The sequence below is a fragment of the Myxocyprinus asiaticus genome, chromosome 45 (assembly GCF_019703515.2).
Source record: "Myxocyprinus asiaticus isolate MX2 ecotype Aquarium Trade chromosome 45, UBuf_Myxa_2, whole genome shotgun sequence".
Classification (NCBI taxonomy): Eukaryota; Metazoa; Chordata; class Actinopteri; order Cypriniformes; family Catostomidae; genus Myxocyprinus; species Myxocyprinus asiaticus.
The window spans coordinates 27,078,773-27,098,766 of NC_059388.1; the positions used below are offsets into that span (position 1 = coordinate 27,078,773).

The 19,994-nt window shown below is 39.4% G+C and overlaps 2 protein-coding genes across 5 annotated transcripts; one reads left to right on the forward strand and one right to left on the reverse strand.

Moving 5' to 3' along the window:
• Nucleotides 1-1,924: 1,924 nt before the first annotated feature.
• On the forward strand, nt 1,925-8,638 carry foxm1 (forkhead box M1). Of its 3 annotated transcripts, none has more exons than XM_051688216.1 (9): nt 1,925-2,061; nt 2,788-3,280; nt 3,385-3,533; nt 5,136-5,318; nt 5,420-5,548; nt 6,010-6,063; nt 6,286-6,340; nt 6,424-6,608; nt 7,510-8,638. In XM_051688216.1, exons 2-9 carry the CDS (start codon nt 2,830-2,832, stop codon nt 8,296-8,298), a joined length of 1,995 nt encoding a protein of 664 aa, XP_051544176.1. In that variant the 5' UTR covers nt 1,925-2,061; nt 2,788-2,829; the 3' UTR covers nt 8,299-8,638. The 3 variants fall into 3 exon arrangements, with proteins under 3 accessions (XP_051544176.1, XP_051544175.1, XP_051544177.1); XM_051688215.1 differs by having other exon boundaries at nt 1,940-2,061; nt 2,792-3,280; XM_051688217.1 differs by lacking the exon at nt 6,010-6,063 and having other exon boundaries at nt 1,940-2,061; nt 2,792-3,280.
• Nucleotides 8,639-9,377: 739 nt separating this feature from the next.
• Nucleotides 9,378-19,732, reverse strand: si:ch73-352p4.8 (cystine/glutamate transporter). Of its 2 annotated transcripts, none has more exons than XM_051688225.1 (13): nt 19,525-19,732; nt 18,652-18,916; nt 18,433-18,559; nt 18,231-18,346; nt 17,956-18,081; nt 14,972-15,071; nt 14,224-14,268; nt 13,960-14,083; nt 13,766-13,869; nt 13,134-13,230; nt 12,448-12,597; nt 12,169-12,349; nt 9,378-11,705 (listed from the first exon to the last, which is right to left on the reverse strand). In XM_051688225.1, exons 2-13 carry the CDS (start codon nt 18,893-18,895, stop codon nt 11,641-11,643), a joined length of 1,479 nt encoding a protein of 492 aa, XP_051544185.1. In that variant the 5' UTR covers nt 18,896-18,916; nt 19,525-19,732; the 3' UTR covers nt 9,378-11,640. The 2 variants fall into 2 exon arrangements, with proteins under 2 accessions (XP_051544185.1, XP_051544184.1); XM_051688224.1 differs by having other exon boundaries at nt 18,652-18,957.
• Nucleotides 19,733-19,994: the final 262 nt, after the last annotated feature.

Consider the following 19,994-nt stretch of genomic DNA (forward strand, 5'->3'; position numbering starts at 1 on the left):
AATGGTAATTCATGGCCTAAGTCCACTCATTCGCAACTTCTGCCTCTGTGAGAAGAAGCTGTCCTCTGTTTATTAATAATTTCATCAAAGCGTTCCTACACCTCCATGTTACCCTGAGCCCATAGTCTTTTTCAAGTGTGTCCTTAACTAGGACACTTGTGTTTGGAGTATGTGGAGGAGTCTTTGCCGGGTTTTGGAGAAAGAGAAGATGTAGGGCTTCGGGTGAAGAAGTGCTGGAACAATGTGCCATTTCTGGCGTCTCTACGTTTTGGGGGTGCAGGAACTGAGCTTGTGTTGGGTGTCTGGCTTCCTTTTGACACAGAGGTGTGAACAGAGCCCTCAGTAACCTCTTTACCATTTGTGTGGAAATGCAGGTTCTTTGAATCCTCTGTATGCCTGGAGTTTGTGGATTTTACAACACGCGTAGCCGCCCTCCTATCCACCCCTCTCAGAATAGAGGGGATCCGTCTTGGGGTTTCTAGAAGCTTCTCTTTATGATTGTCTGTTGAAACTGGCCTCTTGCTCTTACCCTGTGAATGCCTGATTTCCTTGGTTACCCGAAGGGCCATTTTTGTACAAAGATTTTTGCACCGTTGCTGTGGAACTGGCATGGTTTCGTTGAAGGACAAAGGATGATATTTGCAAACTGTTGTTCTTCTATGTTGAGGCAATGACAAGACTGACGTTGCATTTGAGATACTTCTTGATGCCATCTGGATCTTCCTCCCTCTTCCTCGACTAACCACGAATTAAATTGTGGATACACCTACAAACAAAGAATAAAGATTATTGCCATAAATTGGTTCAAAGTCTTATAACTCAACATAAAAGCGCTGCTTAGATTGCCAAGCATGTAAATACCCAAGAGATACATGGTGCACCTTGTTGCCGTTGTTTCTCTGACAAAAATGTCCTGGGATGAATGGCACTCCGTTGTTGTGGCCCATAGTCATGCTTTGGTCCAATAATGGGCACCTCTTCAAATAACAGCTGAGATCTGTTTGGGTTCACCACTCTTTCGTGAAGTTTGGGGCATTAGAAGACATGATAAACTAAATGGGGAGAAAACAAGATCAGATCACAAGCTGAGAAACATCAACAACAACTACTACTACTATTGTTAATCTCAAGACCTTATTCGGGCGTAATGCTTTTCTTTTCCAAGACAAAATCTGACAAATTAAGGACATGCAATCAAAACCTTAAACCCAAAATTCAAGCATAACTTGGTATCTAATCTTATTCGCATTTCATTCAACATACAGTGGAGAATTGGAAAGTTAATTCCACATTTACACACTCGTCGACGCCCTTCCTCAGAAATACAGAATAAATAAATCGAATCCCAGTTTGAACAAACGCGAAACCTAAAAAGGGGTGGGGCCTATTGACCCCATTTCTGATTGGTCAGGTAGCATAACTCACAATAAAAATAATTTTATTTTAGCTCTTCACGGTGCATTTTAAATTTTAAATGAACATGTTGTTTCTCAGTGCCATTATTCAGCTGTAAAATATTGTCAAGATCACTGCTGAAGCGGTGTTGACGGTGCTGTCACGTGGTACCTGTTACCTTTCTCCGCGCTGGCGAGGACGAACCAATCACATTAGTGATAAGGCAATTCCTACAATTATTTTACAGAAATTGCTGTAGTAGGTTTCCGTTTATGTGTTGTTTGCCGATATTTGGATTGACACAATTTAAACGATTATAATTTTAGCGTACAATAGAAAACATATTCTTAGATTGTAATGTGGCTCTTCCTGAGACACAGTGCGCCCCCTAGAGGAAGACTTTAGCTCACCATGGGAAAAAGTTATTAACCAAGCAACACTAGCCGCTCAATGGCCCCGCCCCTTGTGTGTTCTCCATTGGTCGTGGCGTGATCACGTGACTGCGCTCAGCAGCTCTGCGCCAAAATTCAAATATCTCTCCAAATGCGCACAAGAGTCCCAGGACCTGTGTCTTTTATTTACCTAAATCAGAATATACTGTTACCCCTCAAAACTGCCAGATTAACCCACATAAACCATCGTCTGCACGGCTGACATGATATGAAGGTTTGATCCGCTTCGTATGATTTGATATGTGTTTTATTATTTAATATATTAAAATGCACAGAAGGTTAGTTGGGTAGATGAATGACTAGGCCGCATGTCCGATAATGAAGAAAGATCCTTTATACATTAACCATTTAGTCTGTTAATTATTTAATTTATAAGACAGTAATTAGATCTAATGTGTTTTAAAACAGCTATCAAGTTAGCAGAAATTAATATAATGCAAAATAAAAGCAGATAGGATTTCAGACCTGCATTGTGCGAAGTCTTTTGTTCCTAAATGATCTGTCATGATAATAGTAACAAAAATAATAACAACGCATCAGATTGAATATAATCCGTTTGTAACGGTATTTATATTCTAGAATTAAATGCGTCATTAAAAAGTCGTTAGCCAAAAAACAAAACAAAAAAGTCGTTTTTTTTAGACGAACCGATCTGCTATCGTAAGATTTGGCCACGATCAGCAAATATATATATGATATTTTTATGAGTTTATAAACTTTGTATGCACGGATGTACTTTGAGTCTTAATGTATCCTTTTTTTTTTTTATTGGAATTTGCATTTTTTTTTTATCATTATAGATATCATCTGTCGCTCTTAGCATCTGCTGCGCTGTTTACTGTTTTTGTTTTGAATAGTGTCTTCATATTAATGCACTGTGAAAAGAGTGAAAAGTGAGTTTTATAAGTAATTAACCTATGATCTGTTGTTGTTTTGTTAGACAGTCATCAAACAAGCCCTTTTGCTGTGATCAGAGCAAACAATGAGGGACAGTCCAAGAAGACCCATCATCCTGAAGAGGAGGAAACTGCCATTTCAGAAGAGTGAATCTGATGCTGGGTGCGATGAGGCGGACGGGCCACGCTGCAAGGCCAAACCGACCCCTTCCACCGCCCGGTGCTTCCCTGATGGCATCCGCATCATGGACCACCCCACCATGCCCGACACACAGGTGGTGGTGATACCGAAGGCCGCTGATCTTCAGAGTGTCATCAGTGCCCTGACGACCAAAGGGAAGGAGTGTGGCCCTCAGGGGCGCAACAAGTTTATCCTGCTTAGTGGCAGCACCAGTTTGGATGAGGAAGGTAAAACTCTTGGGCATGTTTCTACGGAAACCAGGGCAGATTCTGGGAAAGGTGGTCTGACTCTAACAGGAACACAGGGAGGTGTGACATCAGAGGGCACTATGGAAGCTAAGTCCACTTTAAAAACTCGTAAGTGTTTTGCAACACAAATTATTGAATTAATATAGCTGATGACAATGGAAACCGTCAAGTATGATCTACTTTTTCATAAGAGTTCTTTTCTATGGCATTAGTAAAAAAGGAGACGCAGTGCTGCCCACTTGATGACAGTCTGACAAACATCCAGTGGCTGGGAAAAATGAGCAGCGATGGGCTTGGATCAGAACCGGACCAGAAATGCCCCAGCAAGAACAATCCAAGCAGCTGCCATCAGCTTCAACAGGTGCAGAACATCAAATAAATCACTCTAGATTAGTTAGTATAGGGTGTTATGGGACTGTTCATGTCAACAAGGTTTTTTTTTTTTTTTGGTAACGCTAATAAGGTTTTATACGTAAACATTAGTTAAAGGGATAGTTCACCCAAAAATAAAAATCTCTCATTTACTCACCCTCATGCCATCCCAGATGTGTGACTTTCATTCTTCTGTTGAACACAAACGAAGATTTTTAGAAGAATATCTCAGCTCTGTAGGTCCTCACAATGCAAGTGAATGGTGGTGACCAGAACTTTGAAGCTCCAAAATCACATAAAGGCAGCATAAAAGTAATCTATATGACTCCAGTGGTTAAATCCATGTCTTCAGAAGGGATTTGATAAGTATGGGTGAGAAGCAGATCAATATTTAAAGCTGCTGTAAGCAATATTTTTCATGGAAAGGTATGCAAAAATGTTCCCACTCCCTGAAAGATATTAATGAAATAAGTGTCCTGAGATATCTCACCGGTCTCTGTTACAACTCTAGACTCTGTAAAGAGCAAACAAAAATGTGTCCGCAGTCAATGACGCTTTCTGCCTGTCAATCATTTTGCGCGTTCTAATAGTATTGTAGTTGCAGCGAATTCATGAGAATTATAATGCAATTTTATGCCATGTTGTTCATAATAGTTGTCAGTTGAGGGCACTATTTTACTACTGTCATTTCTTAACAACCGTTTCTGCTCTCAATAAAGCTCATTTTGGTATCTTTGGAGTTCTGGGTTTTGGAAAGAGGGGGCGTGGCTAATCCAACAGTTCAGTCTGGTGGAAGTAGAACGGCTGAAATCACTTACAGCACCTTTAAGTCCTTTTTTACTATAAATTGTCCTCCCTGCCCAGTTGGTGGTGATATGCACAGAGAATGCAAGTCACATTCTTTATAACAAAAGATGAAGAAAGTGAAAGGGGAGATTTATATATATATATATATATATATATATATATATATATATATGGACTTAAATATTTATTTATTTTTCTCACCCACACCTATCATATAGCTTCCATAGATATGGATTTAACCACTGGAAAGGATAACTTTTATGCTGCCTTTATATGCTTTTTGGACCTTCAAAGTTCTGGCCCTAATTTACTTTTATTAGGGACCCACAGAGCTGAATTATTATTATTATTATTATTTTCTAAAAATCTTCGTTTGTGTTCTACAGATGAAAGAAAATCATACACATCTGGGATAGCATGAGGCTGAGTAAATGATGAGGGAATTTTCAGTTTTGTCTGAATTTGTTATCTTGAATGTAAAATGGACAATAGTATTTTACAGTATTTATTCATCTTGGTAAACGCTGATTTATAAATGTACTATTGTTCATGTTAGTACAGAATGCATTAATGTTAATGTATACAATGTTTATGTTAAAAAAAAAAGATTAGTATCTGAGAAATACTGGTTATAGAAATTACCATTATTCAATAATTGCTGTGAGTGTTGTTCATTCATTGTTACTTCATGTTAACAGCTAATTTTATGGCTTTTCAAGCTCCTACCGTGAAACTATGACTTAAATTTAAAATAGCTCAATACAATAATTTTTTCTCTTTCCAGCTACCCAGAATACCAGAGGAGGTGAAAGACCCTCAGTCCGAGCGACCCCCATATTCCTACATGGCCATGATCCAGTTTGCTATTAACAGCAAGAAAAACAGGCAGATGACCCTGAAGGAAATTTACAATTGGATTGAAGACCATTTCCCATACTTCAGAAACGTTGCAAAACCTGGGTGGAAGGTAACTTTAAAATTCAAAATAACTGAATGTGGGTTGAACATGTTCCTTTGCTTTACTATTTTTAGGCTTCATATTTCTGATTTGTTTTGTCTTTTTATTAGAATTCTATTCGTCACAATCTGTCGTTGCATGACATGTTTGTCCGTGAGACGTCTCCTGATGGCAAGATCTCCTACTGGACAATTCGTCCAGAAGCAAACCGCTGTCTCACTCTGGACCAGGTGTATAAGGTGTGTGTTTATCTGTAGATCTCATCCCTGAACTTTTAAAATTACAATCACTTCATAGTAAATGCTTGTCTTGTTTGTAAACAGTAGGGCTGGGTAAAATATCTAATCTTCAATTGATCTTGATCTACATTTTCACATCCCAAGATCAGGCTTTTACTTTTACTTTAGTTTTGGCTGATTATTATAGCTGTTAAAAGAACTGCGTAGTTCAGGCCCAGTTGTTAATTTGCAAAATAAATCTTTTCATAAGTTACCAAATTTGAAGGTTCTCTGTATAATTTACAACATGAATTACACTCTCAAATGTATCACAGTCTTATCAGAATCGCCAAGAGAAATCTATCAAAACCCAGCCCTAGTAAGCAGTCCCTTATCTGAGTTGCTGCTTTGCTCAATGGGCTTTTCTGACTGTCTAAAATCCTTCAAATTTATCTTTTTCATTTCCTGGCTCACTCCTACAGCCTTTGGCTGACCCTGTGACTTGCGTTCAGACCACACAAGTTGTTTTCCAACAAGTAAGACCTCTTTTCCTTCTTTAATTCATCCACCAGACAGACAGGAAGGAAGTTCAACTTAAGCGGTTCAACCACCTCTTATTTTGTGCATTGTAATTTTTTGTGAGTTCTCCAATCCCTTCAATTGAATTGCAGATTGCAGACAGCCAGCGTTCAGGGCACAGTTATAAATCTTACATCATAGTTTATCTAAAACTAAGCATAGCTTCATTGTCTCCACAGCAACAGAAGAAAGTTACAGCAGAGCCGAAGAAAGTGATGCCCGCACATGGCACAGGTGAGTGTTTGAGAGAAAGATGGATTTCTTGTTTATTTATCCAAGCTGTGTTCTGATTGTGGTTTTTCTCTGCTTGCCCTCAGAGAGGAAAATGAAGCCTCTTCTGCCTCGGACTGACTCGTACTTGGTTCCCATCCAGCTTCCTCTGACTCCATCGCTCTTTCTGCCCACCTCCAGCCCCGTCTCTCTCGCCACCCCTCCACAACCTCTAAGTTCTTCCACTCCAAGCTCTGGCGGCGGAGGCAAGAGAGTCCGGATTGCCCCTAAGGTAAAACATACCTGTCTCGCCAGGTGAATCTCGCAAAGAACATATCCAGGTTACATTTAACCCCAATACCAAAAGAAAGAAAAAGAGAAATAAATTTGGTCATTAAGGAAATGGAGCCTCTTTTAGGACCCTTAAGATTGTTTGCATTGTGGCATTATTTTCATGACAATTAATTGTATTTAGAGGTCGACCAATAGTGGATTTTGCCAATCCCAGTAACTAAAGTGGTGGAAAAGGCAGATAACCAATTAATCGGCCGATAGTATTACTATGAAGGGCACAGACATTGAGGGTACAAGAGTCCAAAATGAACAAAATCTCAAAAGCAGTTTATTGTGCCCAAAATCTCAATAAGTAGAAAAATTAAGATATGGTGCATTACGGGGGACATTCAACTTTAAACAAGTCCATACAAACAAGAAATCCACAGGGGACTCTTATTTTGAAATGACAGAGACTTGGCTAACTTACAATGCTCTTTATAAGTATTTACCAAATGATGCTTTTTACAGCCTATAAATTCTCCAGATATAGAGTTTATATCTATATGTTTCACCAGGTTTATTGATGAGGAATAAAAAAAAAAATATTTGGAAAAAAAACTATCGGCATAGATTTTGTAGATAATGATAGTTCCAAAAACCAACTATCGGCACCGATTAATCGGTAAAACTGATATATCGGTCTACCTCCTATATCATATATATGATATTAAAATAATGACAAAAAAATATGTATAATACAATAGGAGGTAGACCGATATATCAGTTTTACTAATTAATCGGTGCCGATAGTTGGTTTTTGGAATGATTTTTAATAAATATTTAAAGGGTTTGTTTACATGGAAAAGGCATGGAAATTAATAAAATCAGGAGTGTCTAATGTATTTGTTTTCTGAAAGGTCTCACAAAACGACATGAACTCAGTGATGCTGTGTACACCTGCCACTCAGGAGCTGAAGGAAGAGCCTGTGTGTGTACCAGTTACTCCTGAAGTGTCTGTAGCCCCGCCCCCTAAAACTAGGCAGCGAGAGAACAGCAGCTCTCGCCGCAAACAACGTCTGGTCCTTCCAGCCACCGAGGAACCCGTCCTGCTGTACCCCGACAGCACTCTCTTTGACTCAGGCGTGGTCTCCGACGTCTCCGCTTTCCAGGACACACGAGAGGCGGAGCCTGACCCAGAACCTCAGCCCATCCCTAAACTCGAACCTGATAGCCCCTATAGAGAGTACACTTTCAAAACCCCCATAAAGAGCAGCCACCCATCCTCTTCGACACCTAGCAAGCTGCCCGCAGCTCTGGAGCCCTGGAGGATCACTCCTGTTGGAAAAGGTGGTGTGCTGGACTTCAGCCCCATCCGTACACCCAGCGGGCCACAGCTCACTCCACAACGACATGAACACACTCCATTTAGTTTCAACGGCACACCTTTTAAGGAGTTACCTCTTTTCAACTCACCCCGAGAGCTACTCACCAACGCCCGCCCCTCGCCGAGACGTTCCACCCCGACCTGCTCCAGAGAGCTGCAGGTAGGGGCTGCCAACCGCTCTCTGACCGAAGGGCTTGTCCTAGACACATTGAATGACAGCCTGAGTAAAATCCTGGTGGATATCAGCTTTTCCGGGCTGGAGGATGATGATCTCGGAATGGGTAATATTAGTTGGTCCCAATTTATCCCCGACCTGAAATAACTGAATTCCCGTAGCGTATTTGATCTTTTATCCAAGCTGCTCACACTTCCTCCACTGCCTCTGCTTCTTATTTACTTATGCTTGATCTTACTGTACATATTTTTCCTTCTATTTGACTATAATTTTCTTCATTTCTCTGCTGACAAATGTTGCTATTTCACTGCCTATTACTTTAGGCCAATATTTGCTTTATTTGAGGTGTGCAACCAAAACTGTTGTTGACGAATGTACTTAGATATAAATAATTTGCACGTTGTAATATATAATAAATATATATATATATATATATATACACCGATCAGCCGCAACATTACAACCACCTGCCTAATATTGTGTAGGTCCCCCTCGTGCTGCCAAAACAGCGCCAACCCGCATTTCAGAATAGCATTCTGAGATGATGTTCTTTTAACTGCAAATATACAGAGCGGTTATCTGAGTTACCGTAGACTTTGTCAGTTCGAACCAGTCTGGCCATTCTCTGTTGATCTCTCTCATCAACAAGGTGTTTCCATCCGCAGACCTGCCGCTCACTGGATGTTTTTTGTTTTTGGCACCATTCTGAGTAAATACTAGAGACTGTTGTGTGTGGAAATCCCAGGAGATCAGCAGGTACAGAAATACTCAAACCAGCCCCTCTGGCACCAACAATCATCCATGCGATTATCTAATCAGCCAATTGTGTGGCAGCAGTGCTGTGCATAAAATCATGCAGATACGGGTCAGGAGCTTCTGGTAATGTTCACATCAACTATCAGAATGGGGAAAAAATGTGATCTCAGTGATTTGGACCGTGGCATGATTGTTGGTGCCAGATGGGCTGGTTTTAGTATTTCTGTAACTGCTGATTTCCTGGGATTTTCACGCACAACAGTCTCTAGAATTTACTTAGAATGGTGCCAAAAACAGAAAACATCAAGTGAGTGGCAGGTCTGCGGATGGAAACGCCTTGTTGATGAGAGAGGTCAACAGAGAATGGCCAGACTGGTTCGAACTGACAAAGTCTATGGTAACTCAGATAACCTCTCTGTACAATTGTGGTAAAAAGAATATAATCTCAGAATGCTGTTCTGAGATGCAGGTTGGCACTGTTTTGGTGGCATGAGGAAGACCTACACAATACTAGGCAGGTGGTTTTAATGTTGTGGCTGATCGTGTGTATATATATGAGAGTGTGTGAGAGTGAGTGTGTATTATAACATAGGTAAATGGACATACAGATTTATCAGCTTAATTAATTTACACTACCCTGCAAGAATTTTACAGTGTTTTGTAATGATTTTGAACACCCTGGATTTAAAAACAATGGACTGTAAAATTATCCCATTAAAACAGTATGCTCTTTAAGAAGAGATTTTAACTAGGGATGAGAAATAAAACAATGTGCACACAATCTGTATTCTTAGAATAAAGGGTTGTTTGTCAATTACAGATGATCACATACATGTTGCACTTTTTTACAGTTCTAGAACTTACCACAGTCAATTATCTGGAGTGTATTAAGCTGTTTATAACATTTTATATCTGATACTGTGTTGTCATGGTTACAAGCATGTCAGAATAGTGAGTCATCTCTGTTGCTGCGTTTATGCACTTTTGCCATCAAGAACAAAAAGACATTTATTAGGATATGACCATGATTCAGAGATTTGTGGTTAATTGCAAAGTTTTAATGTGCATTAATGTATAGAGTTATTAGAAAGATACAGTAACATGCATATAGTTCAGTTAATATATGCAGAGAATACAAACTTTCTAAATGCAGCTGTGTGAATTCATGTTAAATGATTTTTGTCATGGTAAAAAAGCAATGGGCCAAAAAATACACAGATTTATGATTTGTGGTATTAGGTGGTTGGTATGCCTTCATATGAGCATTAGAAATTAAAGAGTGATGATAGTACATTTACATACATTTGACATTTTGTCATTATACTTGGTTTCTGTTAGATTTTAAAGCCATGTAATCTTGAGCTTTGTTCTGATGATATGAGCGACATTTCTCAATAGCATACCGGTTCACTTTTGGTACAAAAGACATCCACATTCAGAAACTTTGCATTTGAAATTACACAATGTGTGACATATTTTCTAATTCAATTGACGACCATATTGAAATAGGACCTCAATCCATCATTTTCTCCATGACATTTTATTGAACTTTAAGACCAGTAACTTCAGAGGGTAATTGTCATTCGTCAATTGTCAAAGCATACTACCTGGTTTCTCATCCTATTTTTCTTCTTTCCTCTGAATAAAGGGAATAACAACCCTTTCTTTGTGAATTATTACAAAAATGCTCAGAATTCAACAGCATATTTCCAGGGACATACAGTATTTAATCCCTGCCTTTGAATTGAATAAAACTGGATCTTTACGTAGTCTGAAACTGAAAATATACACTCACTGAGCACTTTATCAAGAACACCTGTACACCTATTTATTAATGTGATTATCTAAACAGCCAATAGTGTGGCAGCAATGCATAGTATCATGCAGATATGGGTCAGGAGCTTCAGCTAATGTTCACATCAAACATCGGAATGGGGAAATAATGTGATCTCAGTGAATTTAAGCATGGCATGATTGTTGGTGCCAGATGGGCTGGTTTGAGTATTTCTGTAACTGCTGATCTGGGATTTTCACACACAGCGGTCTCTAGAGTTTACTGAGAATGGTGCCAAAAACATCCAGTGAGAAGCAATTCTGTGGATGGAAACGCCTTGATGAGAGAGGTCAGTGGAGAACGGCCAGACTGGTTTGAGCTGACAGAAAGTCTACGGCAACTCAGTTAACTGAACAATTGTAGTGAGAAGAATAGCATCTAAGAATACACAAGTCGCACCTTGAGGCGGATGGGCTACAACAGCAGAAGACCATGTCGGGCACTTTATTAGGACCATAGTGTTCCTAATAAAGTGTACAGTGAGTGTAAGTGGTGCTTGCCCATGCAAAAAAAACTGCCATGGTACTAGGGTGTTTTTAGTGGTTGCTTTCTAGCCTCAAGTCAAAAGATCCCACCCCTAGGTCCCTAGATATGGTTTGGCTCCCTTCTGCAATGTAAATATAAGGGATTTTTTCATCCGTTTTATTGTCTGGTAGGCAAAAATAAAGTCTGATTGCTTACAAATGTAATAGCACACCTTTCTTCAACAATTTGAGGTATAATTTATGTCTGTAGCACAATTGGTACAGAATGAGTTATACATAGAGTTTGGGGTTTGTTCAGATTCCTAACCCTATGCATGAGCAATTGTAATAGTTTTAAACTCTGATGCCCTTTGTTACATGTTATGGTACAGTTTTAATTCAGCGTGTTCTTGCCAGTGTTTGATGAACACTCCCTCAGTAGGTCTGGACCTCCTGCTGTGCCACTTCCAGAAGGATCTGCAGCTGTTGGCTAAAATAATCTACAGAAGAAGTTGGGGTCAGTGATTTGAGACCTCCTTACTGACATGAGGAATCTTTGTACTAAAGGAACATTTCTTCTAGTACAATAAATGTTTAGGATTTAATAAATAAAAGGTGCTTTGCATTAAAAGATTAGTTCACCCAAAAGTGAAAATTCTGTCATAATTTCTCCACTAACATGTCATTGCAAACCCATATTTTTTAAGAATGTACTCATTGCTCTTTTGCAATCAATTACAAGGGTATCATAAAAGTAGTCCATACAGTTCCAGTCCCCATTCATTGTCATTGCATGAAAAAGTCAGACCAGTACATTTTTTTACATTTCTTCTTTACTGTTCCACAGGAGAAAGTCATATGGGCTAAAGAATTTACATGAGGTTGAGCAAATGATGACAGAATTTTCCTTTTTGAGCAAACTACACCTTTAATTTGGTGTGTTAGAATGGAGGTGACACTCACTGAAAGTTTTTCTCCAGCCTTCAGGTACTATATATGTTCTCTTGATTGTCAGATAATACACAGGTACTCCAGAGATTGTGAGGGCACAGCTGCCCCCTGTGTTCCAGGGGTCAGAATACAAGGACAGGCCCACGATGAAGAAACACACCACAGTGAAGATCACCGCAACAACCAGAGGGACCTTAACACATTTAAAACTCTATTAATTCACTGACATAACATCTAGCTGCCTTCACTTGCCACTAATATATCAATAAGCAAATTAATCAGGCATTTGACCTTGAATGGCCTGGGATGTTCTGGGAATCTGTAGCGGTGGATAAGCATCCCCAGGGTCGCCAAGGCGATAAAGAGCCAACGTGAGAAGGAGGCAAAGTTGATGAGTTGAAAGATCTCTCCTCTTGCTATCATGATGACCACCAGGGGGTACTTCAAATATCAGGAGAAATTCAGAATAGACACGAGGGTCACAAATAAGGATTGATGGATGGATGCAGGGGCATAGATTCCACCACCCCCCCCCCCCACCCAATGTTCAAGCCAAATCGACACCCTTGGATGGATGGATGGATGGATGTAGGGACGGATGGGTGGGTGGATGGATGGATGGAAGATAGTTGGATGGATGCTTGGATGGTCAGAAGGAATGGATAGATGAATAGACGGATGGATAAATGGATGAGTGAATGGATGGATGGATGGACATGGAATGGATGAATTGACATATGGAATGGATATATAAATGGACAGATGGATGGATGGATGGATGGATGGATGGACAGATGTGAAGAATGGATGGCTGAATGGATGGACAGATGGAATGGATAGATGAATAGACAGTTGGATGGATGGGTGGATGGACAGATGTAATACATGGATAAATGGACAGATGGATGGATGAATAGATGATGGATGGATGGACAGATGGAATGGATGAATGGATGGGTGAATGGATTTGATTGTACCAGAAATAGAATGGCTGGCAGTGGTGTCTGTCTGCGAATATGGATCATGGAAAAGATAGCTGGCAAGTGACCCTCTCTGGCTCCTACAAACAACATTCTGCAAAAACAGTTATAACATCTTAACAGCTGACCAGTGAAGCCAAAGACTACTGAAAAGTCAATTGATTGTAAACATAAATCAAGCCAATGACAAAAAGAATAAAACAAGTTACTAGAAAGAGGCATTCAACTGTTAAAACTCTCATTAGATGAGACATTACAATTATTAATGTTCAACAGTGACAGTGATCTATCAAGAAAGAACATGTTCCTTTCAACATTCTTTGATGGTCCTGGAACAACATTCTAGTAAAAAAAACAAAAAACAAAACATAGCCCTAACCCCAACTACAACCCTGTTAACTAACCCTAATGAGGGAAACGATAGCTTGATAGAAAGGTTGTTCAAGCCCAGATCCCAGGCCAACCCTAAAATCTGATGGGTTGATGGTGGATGGTGTCTGATTGGAATGTTGTTTCAGTACCAACAAGGATACTGATCTAGGAACAAGTCCTGCTTGGCAAACTCATTGCAACCTATGTAAAACTGACTCTCTAGACTTTAAGTTTTTGACATCTGGCACAAGCATTACCTGGGTGCACCAAAAAATCCTCCATTAAGAGCCCCAAGACAGGACATTGCAACCAGTAGAGGCACCACTGGTGCTAAACCCTGCAGAGCCCGCCCGGCAAACGTCTGCAAGCAAAGATGCATTTATATGGTTATACTGAATATATCCTTAAGTCAGAGTACTAGTAACAGAGTGTGCAGTCCACCTCTACTAACCACTGCCACGGCATCTGACATCAGTAGTTCATCTGCGGTCATCATTGTGTAGTAAGCAACATTCACCAGCACATAACACACGGTAACAGTAACCATGGAGAAAATGATGGCCAGTGGGATGGTTCTAATAAAGGTGTATAAGAAACAAATCTAAGTGCTACTATATTTTTAATAACCTGAGGAATAAAAATATGATGTTGCAAAGAGTAATAGATGCTGCGGACAGCGTGCTGATTTAAATTGGAAAAAGAGAGTTCTGAATACCTGTTGGGGTTAATGACCTCTTCGGTTATGAAATTTAAATAAAACCTGTGATCCAAAACAAACACATTTAAGAGGAATATTCTGGGTTCAATACAAGTTATGCTCAATCAACAGCATTTGTGGCATAATGTTGATTTCCATAAAAAAATATTTCAAGTTTACAGTGAGGCACTTGAAATATTTGTTTATGGTAATCAACATCATGTGCCTCATGATGGAAGTGAATTGGGCAAATTTTTGATAGGTTTAAAGACAGAAATGTGAAGCTTATGATTTTATAAAAGCACTTACATTAATTTTTCTGTTAAAACGTCTGAATTATTTGAGCTGTAAAGTTGTTAAAATAATAGATTTAAGGTAGTTTTAGGGTTTTAGGTAAAGTTAACAGCATTACATCGTAATTGCAATAAAGTAGTAAAACTGGATATAACTTTACATTGAAAAGGTAAATAAGTGATTTTATCATACTTAAATCATGTTAACATGCATATTGTTTACGTCTTGTGGCTATCATTTTGAAACAGTGAGTGTTTTAACGTTTATGTATTGGACCCATTCACTTCCATTGTTCCAAGTGCCTTACTGTAAACCTGATTTTTGCATTTTGTAAAAGAAGAGGAGGGACAAGTTGTAATTAATTCTTGTGGTAATCAACATTATGCCATAAATGCTGTGGACTGAGTTTAACTTGTATTGAACCTGGAATATTCCTTTAAGTTATGGTTCTGCTGGCATTGCTGATACCCACCATCCACCGTATGCATACAGGCCAGAATAAAAGGCAAGAGGAAGTTTGGTTAAAGACAAAGATTCCGAGTCAAAAGAATTCTGGAAATTTTCAGTTTTCCCTAAAAATGAAAAACAAAACAAAAAACAAGGTTATGTTCATTTCCAGCCACCCAACACAGAATAGATGAAGGTTGTAATGTATTGTAGTTGATACTAGAGTTGGGATACTTGAGCTTGGACTCAGACTTGAGTCTGAGTTACGAGTCCAATTTTAATGGACTTGGACCTGTCATGGACTCGGATGTATTTTTACTCGGACTTGACTCGGACTTGAGCCTTTGGGACTCGGGATTTTTTTCTGACTACATGACATTTGTGATGCATAATAATAAATAAATAAATAAATACGAAAACAGAAATTAATGAACACATCTCTGTTTGCATGCAGCTGTATTAGGTACTGAAGTCGCAGATGTAGCCAGAGTTGTTTCGTTGTGTTTAAGCAAACACACGCACACACAAATACACACGAGCACAGGCACACTCATCACTCAACCAATGTGCTTGAATGTTACTACAGAGACTACTGTATAACATCGACTACCGAGGTTGCTGGCATGACAAAAACATAAATACGGGTATGTATCCAATTGAATAGAAACTAAACAAGGCAGTTTCACACGACATGGGACCTGACAACTGGTAAAATTGCACGTGCCATTTGTGCAGCCAAGACAGTGCTCACATTGCGGTTTCATGGGGGCCTGGGTAGCTCAGTGGTAAAATACGCTGGCTACCACCCCTAGTTAGAATCCCAGGGCGTGCTAAGTGACTCCAGCCAGGTCTCCTAAGCAACCAAATTGGCCCGGTTGCTAGGGAGGGTAGAGTCACATGGGGTAACCTCCTCGTGGTCGCTATAATGTGGTTCATTCTCGGTGGGCGCGTGGTGAGTTGAGCGTGGATGCCACATTGGATGGCATGAAACCTCCACATGCGCTATGTCTCCGTGACAACGTGTTCAAGATGCACGGGTTGATGGTCTCAGACACGGAGGCAGCTGGGATTCATCCTCCGCCACCCGGACTGAGGTGAATCACTACATGACCACGAGGACTTAAAAAGCACATTGGGAATTGGGCATTCCAAATTGGGAGAAAAAAGGAACGCAACCCCCCCCCCCCACCCCCCCCAAAATCAATAAATTAAATTAAAATCAAGAACTTCATTAAGTAAAGTCACCTACATCATGTCTCTCACAGTTTACTAAAAACAGCATATCGAAATAAAAATACATAAAAATAGCATTCATTTAGGATATTAAGTCTTTTTAGGCATAATGTATCTACACATGTTGGCTTCTGCAGTCTCTTGCGGTCCACGCAGTGTTGTCAGCTTGAACTGGTCCATAAAAGCTTGATGAAACTGTGTAACTGTTTAAATAGTCTGGGAAAAAAGCGTTGTTGCTAAAGCAGACAGCAACTCTAAACAGATAAACAGCACCAATTTATTATTGATTGACTATTTTCAAAGCATTGACGAGCTGCTTAAAATACATTCTTTTACAGCATTTGTCCACCATTCACAACATTCAACCATGCACAATAAAATATTAGGATATTTTGGGCAGTGAAATGTTTTGTTTATAATTTAATTATAGACTATAATATAAATGTATTATTCAATGACAGAGTTTGTGTATGAAGCTATTTTACATTTTTATTTTATTTATTATTGTAAATCACCTGGTAACTTGTGCACGTCTTTTATTAGCCGATATCTCTGACACTTTTGAAGGACAATTCTGTTAAATTTATGACTCAAAATAATTATTCTCCATGTTTTTGCAGTTAAAGAAGAGCTCAATGAAATTTTCTTAGTTGGTATTTAAAGATTTCAGACTGATTGCAGACCAACACGGCTGCCGCTCAAGCAAATATCAAATTATTATTATTTTTGTTTATCTTCTGCGGCAGCTACTGTGAGATGCACACAGATGCATCAGGGATTTATGTACATGAGCAGCCAGGGCCGTAGCAAAGAATTCTGGGGCCCCCCTGACTGTATATTGTTCTGAGCCCCTTTTGTATCAAAACATACAGTTTAAAATTTGTTGTGGGCCCCTAGAATCGATACCACCTTTCACCCCATTAGCTACGGCCCTGCGAGCAGCACGCAGAACTGCCCTGCATTGTGCGGTTTCCCGCAAATTAACTAGAAAATCATGTCCGTGACGACATGGCCCTAATATTATCAGTGGGCTTTTCCAGTGTTTTTGGATGTAGCATTTGCAGTCAAATCGTGAGACGTAAATTCTGGGCGAGTGCTAATTACTACTGTGTTGACTCATTTGTATGTAATGTATTTTCCCAAATCAGTCGGCAGATAGAGAAAAAAGATTCAGAAATAAATCTAAGTATAGACTATTATTTCTTTAGATAGGGATAATTTTAAATAAAACTAAATTAAATTGAACTGACAAATTGAAAATGAAGTAGAAATAAAAACTAAATAAAAATTCGAAACATAATAACCTTAGTTGTAATGACTAACTCAGCTTTCACTTTCTTTTGTCTATGTTTGAGTGAAGGGAAATGTCAACAGAACACAACAAGAAATGTGTTGAAGGACAGTTTTGTCTTCATACACCTAAAGCATATGCTTTCATTCTGAAACCATTTTGAAGTTTGTTCAGCAGGATACTAATCATAAAATATATATATGAAAGGCAATAGAGGTGTTTTTGTTACATTTATATTGACAGACTGATTTTCTTAGCTGTGAAGTTTGAAATAAGCTTAAAATATTGATGTTGAGTTTACGGTTACAATTTTTAATTCAGATTCATGAACAGATTCATTCGGACTAGGACTCGACTCGGACTGTTATGGAGTCCGACTCGGCCCATTTTGGACTCGGACTCAATCGTTTAAAGACTCGGACTTGACTCGGACTCGACTAAGGTGGACTCGAACCCAAGTTGATACAACAGCAGGTGATTCTTACCATTGGCCAAAGCCATGATGCCTGGAATAATGATCAGAATAAGAGCGAACATCTTGATAAACGTCAATGAGACCTGCGTACGGGCTGCCAATGTCACACTCCAACAATTCACTGCCACCACAAATGCTGGACAGAAAGAAAGTCTGCATTAAGAATAGAGCTCTACTTTAGCAGATCAACACTGTCTGAACTAAATCAGTATAAGAAAAAGGATGACTCATAAATTAACCAAAGGAATGCTTGACTGATCAAAAACCACTTGGAATGCCACTCACTGACTCCCAGGATGCTGACCAGTTTAACAAGAGCTGGTGGAGCCAAGCACGGCATGAAGAATGGCTCCACGACATAACGGCCAAATGCCAGAGACACATAAGAGGCCACTGCAGGTCTAAAATAGAATATGGCAAAAAATGCCTTTTATTCAGTGGATGCAATAAAACGTAGATACTGATGCACAGAATCAGATACACACACCTGATGAATATGAATTCAGTCCAAAGTCGCAGGAAGGCAGGTAGGGGCCCCAGGGTCTCCAGCAGGTAGGTGTAATGACCCCCTGACTTTGTAAAGCTTGTGCCCAGCTCAGCATAGCACAGAGCACCTAACCAGGACACCAAAGACATCTCAGATACAGTCACAGCCAAAAAAAAAAAACATATATATTTTTTTAAAAACATAATCATTGTTCCTCACCAAAAGTGGAGAGGACACCACACAGAGCCCATACCACCAGAGAGAGTCCCACACTTCCCGAGTTCATCAACACTCCTTTGGGGGCGATGAAGATTCCACTGCCCACCACAGTGCCAATGATGAAGGAAATGGCAGGCAGCAGACCGATCCTCCTCCTCAGGTGTATTGCATCATCTTTTACTGTCATCTCCGCCCCTTCATCTGCTGCTTTATCAGTGATGGACTCTCTTTTAGAGACTCCCATCCCTCAGTGGCCGATTCAGATCTTCACAAAGATTATACACACATACAGTAGGGTCCAAACGTCTGAGACCACATTGAAACAATAAACAATAAATGTCATGAAGCAATATGAATAAGAAATGTTTAAACTTCTGCTCTATTTCTAGGTCACTAATCAAATAACCAAATTTGTGACATTGACCATGGTAACTCCTTTGCTCACATGGTCTGATTGCATTCCACTGAAGCACATGAAATGTTCATGGAACATTCTCCAATCAGGTTTTGCACAAACGTGTGGTGTTCAAAGCAAAGTAGGGACATACCAAATACTAAGAAATACTAAGAAACTTCATCATGGTTAGGCTGATAATATAAGTTTTAATATAAGAAGTACAGTGTTAAATTAGAAAATGCAAAATAGAAGAATGTTCACGAGTGGTTATTACATCATAGTAAACAAAAATTAAAAAAAAAAAAACTAAACATTAGAATCACATTTTCATAGTGAAACACTGCTTAGAAAGGCTTTAGTAAACTGTTTTCAGTTTTGTTAAATTTGACAAATATTTCAGATCTAATACATATCTATTAGATATGTATACTTTGTACACAAAGTAAAAAATAAAATCAATCACTTTTTCTACTCACCAGTCAGAGGTAATGAATGGCAAATCAGTTACACCAGTATAGTTTTCCTTCTTGCACTTTCTCGCTTTCTTATGCCGCTTGTTTTTCACCTCAGTACAGAGTAACCCTGGAAACTCACCCATCCAACTCAGGGCTCAGGCAAGAAACAAAGCCAGCAGTCTTCCCCAGATTCATCAACACAAGTAATTAAAGCCGTTTAGAGGGGCAAAGCCATGTGCCATTGTGCTCTCTCTCTCTCTCTCTCTCTCTCTCTGTGTGTGTGTGTGTGTAGGTACTGAATGTGTCCATGTCTGAGTTTGTGCACAGCATGACACAGGAATCCACCATGAAGGCCCCCTCTCCTTGTTGAAGCAGCTGCAAATTTCCCATTCCTTCTCAACATCAACATAAAATAAAAAAAATGTAAAACAGATTACAGTGTGTGCAGTATCCAGGAGCTGAATTTGTTAAATCTACCACAGGTCACATGG